At 42.7% G+C, this 12165-nt stretch overlaps 1 protein-coding gene across 10 annotated transcripts in view; it reads left to right on the forward strand.

Moving 5' to 3' along the window:
* The window catches only part of ARVCF (ARVCF delta catenin family member), a 602431-nt gene that overhangs the window by 515456 nt on the left and 74810 nt on the right, over positions 1-12165 (forward strand). For 9 of the 10 annotated variants that reach the window (XM_089490084.1, XM_089490092.1, XM_089490085.1 and 6 more), the window contains one exon: positions 7628-7699. The exons of the other annotated variant lie outside the window; for it this stretch is intronic. In XM_089490084.1, coding sequence (XP_089346210.1) covers positions 7628-7699 — 72 coding nt within the window. The remainder of the gene's footprint in view (positions 1-7627; positions 7700-12165) is intronic. 10 annotated transcript variants of the gene reach the window in all.

Consider the following 12165-nt stretch of genomic DNA (forward strand, 5'->3'; position numbering starts at 1 on the left):
TATTTAAATACTTATTTATGTATCTAAGTAAATCAATACTGTACAAAGATGGTATAACCTCCACCACCCGCTCCCCAAAACCACTGATGGCATGTATTCTGGGGAAATCTAAAGGGCCTGTTTATAATAGCCTCAATCTTACAGTTGCTGTAATGTGCCTAATGTACGGAAGTAACAGAACAGGTGGCAGATGGGTAGTTGTCGTGACATTGTTGCAGAGCATTGCACAGCATTAGACAAGACTGAACCAGGATGCTGCCAGGAACTCTTTTTGCATGTGCATACATGCCTATTCCTAGTGAAGCTATACAAATGTACTCTGTTGTGTTTTAGTAGTGGTACAACTTCATTTTGAGGGGCAATAAGCAGCACTGTTCTCCTCTGTAGACGGAGGTGGTTTTTTAATGCATAGAAATAGTCTCGGTTAGGTTCAGAGGTTAGGTTCAGAGGAAGATGCCAGCCACAGATGTAGGTGAAACGTCAGGAACAAACTCTTCTAGAACATGGCCACATAGCCCGAAAAACCAACAAAAAACTGTGAGTTATAGTACTTTTTAGCATAGAAGCCGATACAGTAAAATCACATTTACCAAGATCAGGTTTCAGTATGGAGAGGGCAGGCTTGAGTCCAGTTTGACAAAGTGAAGCCTCAGTCCGCAAAGTCCAGACTTGGCAGGCTAGAACCAGGCAGAGCTGAATAGTACCTTGGACAGCTCACTGACTGAAAGCTTGTTTCCAAGAGCAAAAGAAGCTATTGCTTCAGCAGGGTACAAAGGCCTGAGAATTTATAAAGCCAGAGTGGGAATTATGCAGCTTTCCAGATGTTCTTTAACAGCCGGTCCCAGGAGTCCTAGCTGTCATAGCCAATGATGAGGAATGCTGGGACCTGCAATGCAACAACATGTAGCAGCCTGCATAGTAGGGTGAAACGCCCAAGATAGGTTGAAACTGCAGTTCCAAGCAATTGGAGCTACCATAGCCAATGATAAGGAATGCTGGGAGTTGCAACCCAACAACCTCTGGAGGGGCACATAGTGCCCACCCCTATGATAGGTTGAGTCGAGTCTGTGTGTAAGCAAGAAAGAGAGGAAGGGAGAGAAGCACATATCTCCAAACTTATAGGTATCTCTTATAAGTTAGTTGAGAGTTCCTGCATGGCACGGGGTTGGACTTGGATGGCCCTTGTGGTCTCTTCCAACTCTATGATTCTATGATTCTAGTTTGCAAGTTGGAGATACTTTACTGTATTTCATGCAACAATAGTCAGAAATGGGATTCCAGTCAGTGTTTTGGTTAAATCTACATGTATCTGCAAAAATAAAATTACTGAGAGAGAACAGAATTCTTCAACTGGTTTCGAGAGATGTGCATGCCTCGACCGACATCTTTGTGGAAGAGGCACTCTCTCCTATATGCAACAAGAGAGGCCACTGACAGTCAGAGGTTGCAGGTGGATGAGAGCATTGGCCCTCCAGATAAGACATCTGTCCCCTTCAGTCCCTATTTCTAGCATTGCCAAGAGTGAGACACTGAAAATAATTCATGCACAGAAGAGTGCTTATATTCCCTCTGTTCACCTTCCCTTGGTCAGTTTGCCTGCCCCTTTTCTTTAAACACCTGAGATGCATTTCTGAATGGCCAACTGACGTTTTAAGTTACTGCAACACTAGACAGTTGGGGGCTGAATGAAAATCCCATTTGAAGAGGCAGGGTCCTTACGGGAGGACAATACTCTCACAACCCACCCTCACATTTTTGGAAAATCCAAAATCCAAAACTACTAAGTACTTTGAGTAATGGACTTTCCTACCTTTTCCCAGTGGTCCAACCCAACGCGAGAACATTCTTGCTCAAGGAGGACAACAGCTTGTAACCTGAGGGCCGGCTGTATCTGATGGCCTCATCTTTCCCAAAAAGATGGAGTTTAAAAAGCTTTTAATTTCATGGCTTGAGACATTGCAAATCATTTATTACACAAGCATGTTTGCTGTCAAGCAGTTTGCCTATCCCTAAAGACTAGGCGAGCTCGAACAGCCAAGTCCCATACAGCAGGCCTGTCAGAAGCCATCTTAAAAGCTGTCTTTCTTCGGAGGAGGTTCGAACAGCATTTCTTGACTGAACATCACGCCTTCCCTTTTGGGATGGAGGCCTGGGTGTTAGCAGATAACACACTGAAGCCAGGGATGGGTAGAAGAAGGCAGTGGGTGAGGAGAAAAGAATACCCTAAAGATACATCTGAGATGAGTTAGAACTTCCAGCAGCTGGCAAGTGCCATAGAGGTTGAAGATTTGCCAGAACTGTGAAGTAGAACATGGAACTTGGAGTATCCTAGCTTCATCAAGGGATTCAAATGACAGGTTACTAGTTCTTTTGAACAGAGCTAGGAAAAGGTATGCTTTTGGACGTCACCTCCATAAGCATTAGTGGATTATAGCTCCCGGAATTCCCCTATACAGTTGGCCCTCCACATTTGCGGATTTGACTTCTGCGGATTTGATCATTTGCAGTTTTAATGAATATGTTCTCGCTAGGAAACTAGGCCCTCCAGTGCAACTCTGCCAGACGCTGGCCATAGAGTTGTGCTGGAGAACCTAGAAGTCCCTAGAGAAAACACTTCTCTAGGCTTTTTTGTGGGTTTTTCAGGCTATGTGGCCATGTTCTAGAAGAGTTTATTTCTGACGTTTTGCCAGCATCCGTGGCTGGCATCTTCAAGATGCCAGCCACAGATGCTGGCGAAACGTCAGGAATAAACTCTTCTAGAACATGGCCACATAGCTCGAACCCCCCCCCAAAAAACTATGGTTGCCTGCCATGAAAGCCTTCGACTTCACTTCTCTAGGCATTTTGTAGTTCTTCCAACATGATTCTAAGAACATCCTCTGGCAGATGTTGACCATAGAGTTACACTAGAAGACCTGGAGATTCCTAGAGAAGTGTGCGCTTAGGTAAAAGGAAGAGTGGTTTTTTATATGTGTTTTTTCCACATTCCCAGGGGCCCTTCACCCCTAACCCCAGTGAATCTAGAGGGATCACTGTACTTGCTGGGGGATTCTGAGAGTTGTAATACCAAAAAAGTCACTTGTCTAGGCTTGATCTTGAGCCTCTCTTTTTTCTAAACTCTGCATGCAGTTGTGCAGTTAGATAAATTTAGATCCGGGCTGTTATAGTCTAACAGTGCTGCCCTTCGCGCGCACACATACAGTTTAGAAGATGGTAATGTGCATTATTTCACTAACCTCTAAGTGCGGTTGGGCAGCCCTGCTGCATTTTGGTCTGATGGTTGCATATTTCTCCCTGCACTCTGGCTCTTTAGGTGGCAATATGTACTACAGTCTCCCCTCCTAACTCACAGATCTGAGGTCCATGCCCTTGATTATACATAGAGGGCAACCTCTGCTATTTGTAATGGCACCTGCACCACACACACAGGGGCTTCTTCCCTAACCTTGTGCCCTAGTGGCACCACTAGTTCCTTCTCCATTGCCTCACCTTGTGCTTCCTAGCTTGAGGGTCCAGGAAGGCTGGAGAAGATGTTTGCACTCAGAGAGATCTTATAGCACCTTTGAGATTCCCTGAAAGAAAGAAACTGGCAGCATGAGCTTTCGTAGACTTCACTCTACTCTCAAAGGTGTTACAAGATCTCTCTACGTACTGATTCTACAGACTCACACGGCTATATCTTTGAATTTGCACCCAGAGTAAGTGATCCCTGTTTTCCCCCCCACTGGCAATAACTCTGTGAGGAGGATCACACTGTGAGAGACTGGTCAAAGTCTCATGGCGGAGTGGTGATTAGCAAATGGATCTCCAATTCCCAGTCTGGTGGTGCATCCACATGGTAGAAATAGTGCAGTTTGATGCCACTTTTAAAGTGCTGTAGCTGAATCCCAGGGAATCCCGGGATTCGTAGTTTTACAAGGTCTTCGGCCTTCTATGCCAAATAATGCTAGTGCCTTACCAAACAATTAAGCAAAGGGTTTGTCGAGGATCAAATGGAGTGTGTTTCTGCTGTCTCTTCTTTTGAAACTTGTCTCTAATACATTTGTTTTCCCTCTCTGGCAATCTTGCCTTCTGCCAGGAATCCTTATCATTTTCTCCTTTCTGAGAAGTGACAACTTAGAGTATGCTTTTTAGCTACGCAGTTGGACTGGGTTGTCATCGCAAATTCTGGCATTCTGTCGTGGCGGCTGACGTCTCGCCGCCGCCTTTGAATGCAGCTTGCTTTCCCAGAAAGGCTATTGCTGTCTTGTTTGAGCGGCCTAAGAATTAAGGATTCAGAGAGCTCTTGTGGATTGCTATCATTTGATCCACCAAAGTTTTTGCTGGAAGATTGGACAAAATGGGCCAAGATTGGCCTTGGCACAGGAGGCAAGAGACTTGGGCTTTGACGCTGAACTCGCTGTGATGACCGACACAAATCAAATTTGTGTAGCCAATTTGTCTGTGAAAGTTGACTGATGAATTTTTTTAATAAAATAGATTTTATTATTAAAACGCATATAAAATATACAACATACACACAAATATACATATTTCTATTCACATCTTATAAATGAGAAAAGGCAATAAAGAAAATAATGAAAACATATAATAAATTTACCATACATGTTGCTGTTACTTAGTTATCTTCAATATTATTTCAGATTAATTTCTACCCAAGTATTAATTTAATTAATATTCATCTTCATCAACACTTGTTGTTTCCCCGATTTCTTCCTTCCTTATATACCATCTTTCCTACTAGAGCTTCTCACTTCCCATTCAATATTTTCTAATCAATTTCTATACCTTCATTCTTTTCCTTCTTACCTTCCTCCTATCCTCCTTTCTTCCTTCCTTCCCTTCTTAGCCATCCTTCTTTTCTCTGTACTATCCTTAATCTTTCTTTCCTTTTCCTCCTACTCTTTCCCCCTATCCTCTCTCTCTCTTCTCTCCTCTCCTCCCTTCTTCATTTCCAGATTTCTCACCCTTCTTCTTACCTTCTCTCACATACTCCTACCCCTCTACACTTGCTTTACTTTCTTCATATTCTCATACTTTCCTTTCCAAAGTTGGCTGATGAATTTAACAGACCTCGAAGTCTACTGGAATGTTGAAAATCCTCGATCAGATCCCCTTGTCTCATTAAATTGCTGCGCGTCTAAATATTTACTCCAAATGAACTAAGTGCAGCTTGGACCGGGCAAGGTATATTGGGAATGTAGTCTGGAGAATTGATACTTAGGTTGGAATAATGGTGCAAAGAGGGAGAGTGACCTTTTCTCTCCTGTACTGCCTCCCCAGCAATACAGTCATCCCTCTGGCTGAAAAGAAATTCAACATTCGGCCTTGAGATATTTCAGATGAAAGATTTCTAGAACCGAGAAACGTTAGTGCCTGAATGCTAAATTGTACTATTAATTCCTAGATGTTAACTGGTGCGGGGGTGAGAGACTAAGAGCGAAATTAATTCATTGCATTAATTTGCACCATGTGTTTTCCACTTTAAAACAAGGCGTGAAAATGACGAAAACCCTAAACCCCAAGTGTGGCCCCCAAAGTATACATTAAAGTAACAGGGAATGTTAAAATCATGGAAAACTAAAAAAAGGTAAAGCAACAGGGAATGAATTTAGAGAAACGAGAAATATTATGCCTGCCTCCAAATCCTGACTTACTGGGAAGAAACCAGTGCAAGTGATGGGAGTCTGTTCTCCTGTCAGTTGGGATGCAGCTGATGGATATTTTGAAACACATCCCTCTCGTGCAACAATAGTCAGAAATGGGATTCCACTTACAATTCTTCCTCCCACCAGAGATTGCTGGAAGGAGGATGGAAGATGATGGAAACATGTCCGTTGTGCCCCAAAAAACAGAAGAACAGACTCCTGTCGCTCACAGCAGCTGATACCCAGTAAATTAGGATTCGTGAATAGTTTTTTGTGGGTTTTTTGGACTATGAGGCCGTGTTCAAGAAGAGTTTCTTCCTGACGTTCCGCCAGCAGCTGTGGCTGGCATCTTTGGAGAAATGCACCCTCTGAAGATGCCAGCCACAGATGCTGGCAAAACGTCAGGAATAAAAATTTTTAGAACATGGCCACAGAGCCCGAAAAACTCACAAAAAACTATGGATGCTGGCCCTGAAAGCCTTCGACTTCACATAGGATGAATGAACTTTTACAATCTCTACATAGTCCCTACACTATTGAATACATAGGGATCCTCAATACAAATCAGTTTTTTAAAAATTATTGTTAAGGCATTTAATAACTTACAGGTAACTACCATATATGCTAGTGTGTAAGTCGACCATACATATAAGTCGAGGGAAGGTTTTAGGGTCAAAATCCTGGATTTTGATATGACCCATGGATAAGTCGCGGGTAAAACCTAAGGGGCTATAAGGAAGAATGGAAAGGGGGAAATACCACTTCCGTCCCTCCATCTCCTTCTCTGGATCTCTAGGAAGCAAGTGGATTTAAATGGAGAGTTGTTTCCATAGGAAGCAAGGTCTTGCAAAAGGGACTGGAGAGATGGTTTTAAATGAAGAGTTTTCCCCATAGGAAGCAAAGGCTTGCAAATGGACGAGGCAAGTGCTTTTCAAAGGGATGTTTTTTCAATAGGATAGGAAGCAAAGGCTTGCAAAATGGACTGGAGGGGGGAGGAATTCAGTGGAGATTGGAGCATCAGGCTTGCTTGCTATAGGACCTTTATAAGCACTACGGGTGCATTGACCCTTCTGTAAGTCTACCCAAGATTTTAGGGGCAATTTTGGGGCATAAATTTATCGACCTACAGTTGACTATATAAGATATTCTCTTCAAAGCGTGAGAGTTAACAGCAGTTGAACCAAGTTAAAACTGTTTTGTTTGTAGTCTAGATGTAGCCCTGAAACCTCAGGAGGAAATCTTTACTTCTCTTGAAAGTGGTAAGGTAGCCCGGGGCTGTAGCCACACTGCAGAAATAATCCAGTTTGACACAACTTTTCACTTCCATGGTTCAATGCTGTGGAATTCTGGGAACTGTACTCTAATCCCCCCTGCCATGCAAGAACTCACAATCAAAGCATCTCCGACAGATGGCCATCCAGCCTCTGCTTAAAGACCTCCAAAGAAGGAGACTTCACTACACTCCGAGGGAGTGTCTTCCACTGTCGAACAGCCCTTACTGTTAGGAAGTTCCTCCTAATGTTTAGATGGAATCTCTTTTCCTATAGTTTGAATCCATTGCTCCAGGTCCTATTCCCTGGATCAGCAGAAAACAAGCTTACTCCATCTTCAATATGACATCCCTAATATGGTACTGGTAGCCCTTACATCAACTATCTAGAAAACTTGTCTGATGTCTGAAAATTAGCAAACTCTGTTACCCAATACCTGGGATTATGTGTCTATTTTTTATGACTGTAAAGCCATGAACATGCTTATTTCCATGCCAAGTATGCTTGTGCAAGTACAATGTGGGTGCATGTATATTATAATGTTCTTGTGTGGTAGGGTGGTACACATGTAGGGGCATCTGTACGCGTACATGCACAATTTTGAGGTTAGTGTTCTATTCGTACTTGTCTTTGGATATTGTGGTGACTGATTTTGGTCCGTTCGTGTGCTGAATCCTTTTATTGCTCATTCTTCTGTGGCATGCACAGGAAAGAAGAACGGCGATGCGGACAGGAATTTTGACACACTGGATTTGCCTAAGCGATCTGAATCAGCAAAAGGTAATGTGCAAATGCGTCTCCGCGTGCTTTGAAAAGATCAGCAAAGGCATGCGAATCCCAAAGGGCTCTTGCTGAGGGAGTGAAAAATATATAACATTTATCATGCCCATGCCTGTTTAAGTTCACAGTGGAATGAACGTTCAAGTGCTGCTTATACTCTCATATTTTTTTAACATGGCCTGATTGGATTGGCTAAAAAAGTTCAATATTAATATTGCACCAAAAAAATAGCACATTTTCTACACTACTTCCTAGCAGATTAAAAGTTGTGAAGTCGAAGGCTTTCATGGCTGGCATCCATAGTTTTTTGTGGGTTTTTCGGGTTATGTGGCCATGTTCTCAAAGAGTTTATTCCTGACGTTTTGCCAGCATCTGTGGCTCGCATCTTCAGAGAATACTGGTCCTTGCCAGTATTCTCTGAAGATGCCAGCCACAGATGCTGGCGAAACGTCAGGAATAAACTCTTCGAGAACATGGCCACATAGTCCAAAAAACCCACAAAGAATAAAAGTTGTTCAGTTGTTTATTTCAGTGTGTATTTCTTGAGTTGTTGCAATTGCAATTTCATTTTTCAGCTGATAACGTCATGTCATTGTAAGGTCAGACTGTTTCGTGTTTCGGTTGGGCATGTGCGCCCTGTTTTAATATCGCTCTTTGCAGCGTTACCGTTAAGACGATTTCAAAGCCTTTACAGGAAATGCCGTTCTTCCTGGAATGGTCTTACAGGAAGACAATAAAGTCTTATGGCTTCATTGATTTGCAGCTTCATTGATCACAACTTTAGTAGGGCAATTCTGCTGTGCTGGAGGCTTGTTCTTCAAAGCGGAGCCCTGGGCTTTTGCTCCAAAGTCCTGCCTTGGTGGCACTGCTGTCTTCTAGTTTAGCACCTCCTCTCTCCTGTAGTCCAGGGTGACCAGATGCCATACCGCAAAGGAGGACCACTCACCGCAAAATGCAGGCTAGTCAATAAAAATGTTGGACGTTACCAAATAAAAGGTAGAAACACTACCATAAATATACAATGGGCCCTTGTTATACGCTGGGGTTTGGTTCCAAGATCCCCGTGGATAACAAAATCTGTGGATGCTCAAGTCCCATTAAATATAATGACATAGCAAAATGGTGTCCCTTATAAAAAATGGAAAATCAAGGTTTGATATTTGAAATTTATACTTTTTTTTTAACATTTTCAAACCGTGGATGCTTGAATCTGTGTATAAGAAGGGTTGACTGTACATTCATTTAATGTGGCTTATTTGCTGACTCTCACGACTGCAAGATTGGCAGTTTGAGACCCAAGCACCACATGGTGAGTTCTCATCGCCAGTCCCAGCTTCTGGCAACTTAGCAGTTGGAAAGCATGTAAAAGTGCAAGTAGATTAATAAGTTCTACTTTGATGGGAAGGTAACAGCATTCGGTGCAGTCATGCTGGCCACATGATCACAGAGTTGTCTTTAACAGTGCTGGCTCTTTGGCTTAGTAATGGAGATGTGCACTGCCCGTACAGTTGGTCACAACTAGACAGTCCTTGAGCCAGCATGGCTTAGTGATTTGGACTCTGATTCTAGAGACCAGAGTTTGAGTACTGACTCGGCCATGAAACCCACTGGGTGACCTTGAGCAAGTCACACTCTCTCAGCCTTGGGAAAGCCATAGCAAACCTCCCCTGAACAAATCCTGCCAAGAAAACCCCATGATAGAATCATAGAGCTGGAAGATAGGTTTGCTTTGGGAATGCCATGAGTTGGAAACAACTTGGGCACAAAACAACAGCAAAAGCAAACGTCTTGAAGCAAGTTGCAAAGAGGCAAAACACACTTTATTGGAAATGTGTTTTTGGGAGGTCAGAACAGCCTGTTGCTCTTAAATTCTTCCTTTTTCTCCTGATAAACATCTGTTTCAAAAGCAGTTGGCGCACATAGTTACTTAAGGCTGGATTGAGATTGCAGCAATTTGGAATTATTCTGTAAAATAGGCAAGAGCGAAATGGCAGTTTCTGCCCTGTTAAAGGCATGGGTCAGATCTGTGGCATGGAACTTTAATGGGTTCTTATGAGATCAGCACTTGGCTACAGAACAGCTTCATTCCTAAGACTGAAAAAAGTCTTGATATTCAGATGGTTTTGGTTTGAGTGACATAGTGACATCATGGATGTTGTGTATATGGTTGTTGTTTTTCTAAATCCAGCATTGCAGGTTAATCTTTTTCATCCTAAAGTACTGTTTTTTGGATCAATTTTTTAACCTAAATTTTTAGACTTATATATGAGTATATACAGTATTTCTTGTTGTTGTGTGCCTTCAAGTCGTTTCCGACTTATGGTGACGCTAAGGCCCTAAACCTGTCATGAGGGTTTTTTGGCAAGTTTCTTTGGAGGGGGTCTGCCATTATTTGGAGATTAATTATTCCAGAGTGTGGTCCACTTTGCATTCTAACTTTATAGGCGATGCGCCTGGTCACAGAAGAGAGAGCCTTCTTTGTAGCAACACTTGGGATGTGGAACTTTCTGTCTCATGAAATATGCTTGCCACCACTCCTTGCTCCCCCCTCAAAGGATGAAAGCTTGCAGGGCCCTTTGGGCCAAATTTGGGTGTGGACAGTATGAGTAGTTTTGTTAACTTGCTCTATAATGTCAACTGAAGCCGCTCCCCTCTTGACTATGCCATCTGAAACCATTTGTTTTACATTTGTGTGGAAGTATAGCATGAGGATTTTTTTTCATGTTTCAGTAGGAGGTGGGGCTGTCATCCCAGCAAGCTTTTAAAACCTGTTCTGTAATACAGTATATTCAAATTAAATTGTTATAAAGCAGTAGCATCATGGGGCCTTTATGGTCATCAGTGTTGGGAATATCATTTTATTAATATAGGTCTTCTTTGCAAAGTGGGCCCTTGGTTTGGTTCTAGGACCCCCTCGTAGATACCAAAATCCATGAGTGTTCAAGTCCCATGGTGTACGGTAATGTAGCAAAATGGTTGCTTTTGGGATTTTTGCCAAGGGGGAAGAGAATATTTTCAAGCCATGGATGGTGGAATGTGTGGATGCAGCATGTGTGGATATGGGGAGCCAACTGTAGTGCAGGAGTAGGGAAAGTTGAATTTTCCAGATATTTGGGATGAGTACTTTCACAACCTGTTACCATTGATCATGGTGGCTAAACCTTCTGAAAGGTAAAGTTCCAAAGTGTAGTAGTTTGAGTATTGGACTAGGAGAAGGTAGACCTGGTTTGAATCTTCACTCAACTGTGCAACATACTGGACTACCTTAGGCTAGTCCCTCCCTTCCTTGCTGGTATGCACTGATGTGGGTACACCACATCTGTCTGTGTCTGTGTGTCAGATCTACACATTGTCCATGATTTTATGGGCAAGGGCACAGGACTGTTATAGTGACCTCCTGTAGAGAGATCTTGTAGCACCTTTGAGACTAACATCTTTCCAAAGAAAGTTGAGAGAGGAGGGAGATGAAGGACCAACAGTTCAGGAGGAAATCATTTCCTCCTGAACTGTTGGTCCTCCATCTTCCTCCTCTCCCAACTTTCTTTGGAAAGATGTTAGTCTCAAAGGTGCTACAGGATCTCTCTACATACTGATTCTACAGACTAACACAGCTATATCTTTGAATAGTGACCTCCTGTATTTTGAAGGTGACCACTAATACTGCTCAGATGTAGTAACCACACTGATGCAAAAGGGCAGGCTGCATCAATGCAAAATCGATCAATCCCATAATGTATCCGTTTTCACTTATAAATGGATTAAGAATTTCCATGCAGTAGAGTCTGGTGTGAGATACATGTGGACACGATGACTAGTAGCAGTAGTCCTTCTCTTTAAAATAGGTCTGTTGATGTACAATACATTTTACTTTCATTTATGAGTGGACTAATAACCCTGGCGTAACTGAATTCAGTATTTGTGGGCATTATCAGCCATTTAAGATTGTATTTTGAGCAGCTTGATGCCGGGACTTGTGTAGTAGTTCAGCTGCCGTTCCCTTGTGTTATTAAATGACTCCTCATAAAATGGCACAAAGTTGGCAGGTACATGAATAGAAGGGGGCACCAACCCACCTCGGCTTGGACTGCCTCCTTTTAAAGCTGTTATTGCTAAGCCAAAAAGTATCGATTTGGCCCTGATCCACTTACAAAATTCACACATAAAAGAGGTTGGTAAATCAGATTGATCTAATGTCCGCGATGACCTTGAGGGAAGCTGGAAAATGTCCACATCCTTCTTTCCCCTCTGGAAAGTCAAAATGTTCTCTGCAGGGCTTTAGCCACAATGGGCTTTTGTCTAAAAAGCAGCGATATGCGCTGTTTAAACAGCTCGAACTTTTAAAGCCTTGTTTGTTCCCAGCACTGGATTGGAAACAAACCGAAAAATGAACTTGGCTTCGTGTGGGGAAAAAAGAGAGACAAAGGAAGAAAGATCTGGATTGCTGCCTAATACTCCTGAAAGCGTAT

This window comes from Sceloporus occidentalis, unplaced genomic scaffold, assembly GCF_023333645.1.
Source record: "Sceloporus occidentalis isolate IW3139 unplaced genomic scaffold, rSceOcc1.0.p SCAF_41, whole genome shotgun sequence".
NCBI lineage: Eukaryota > Metazoa > Chordata > Lepidosauria > Squamata > Phrynosomatidae > Sceloporus > Sceloporus occidentalis.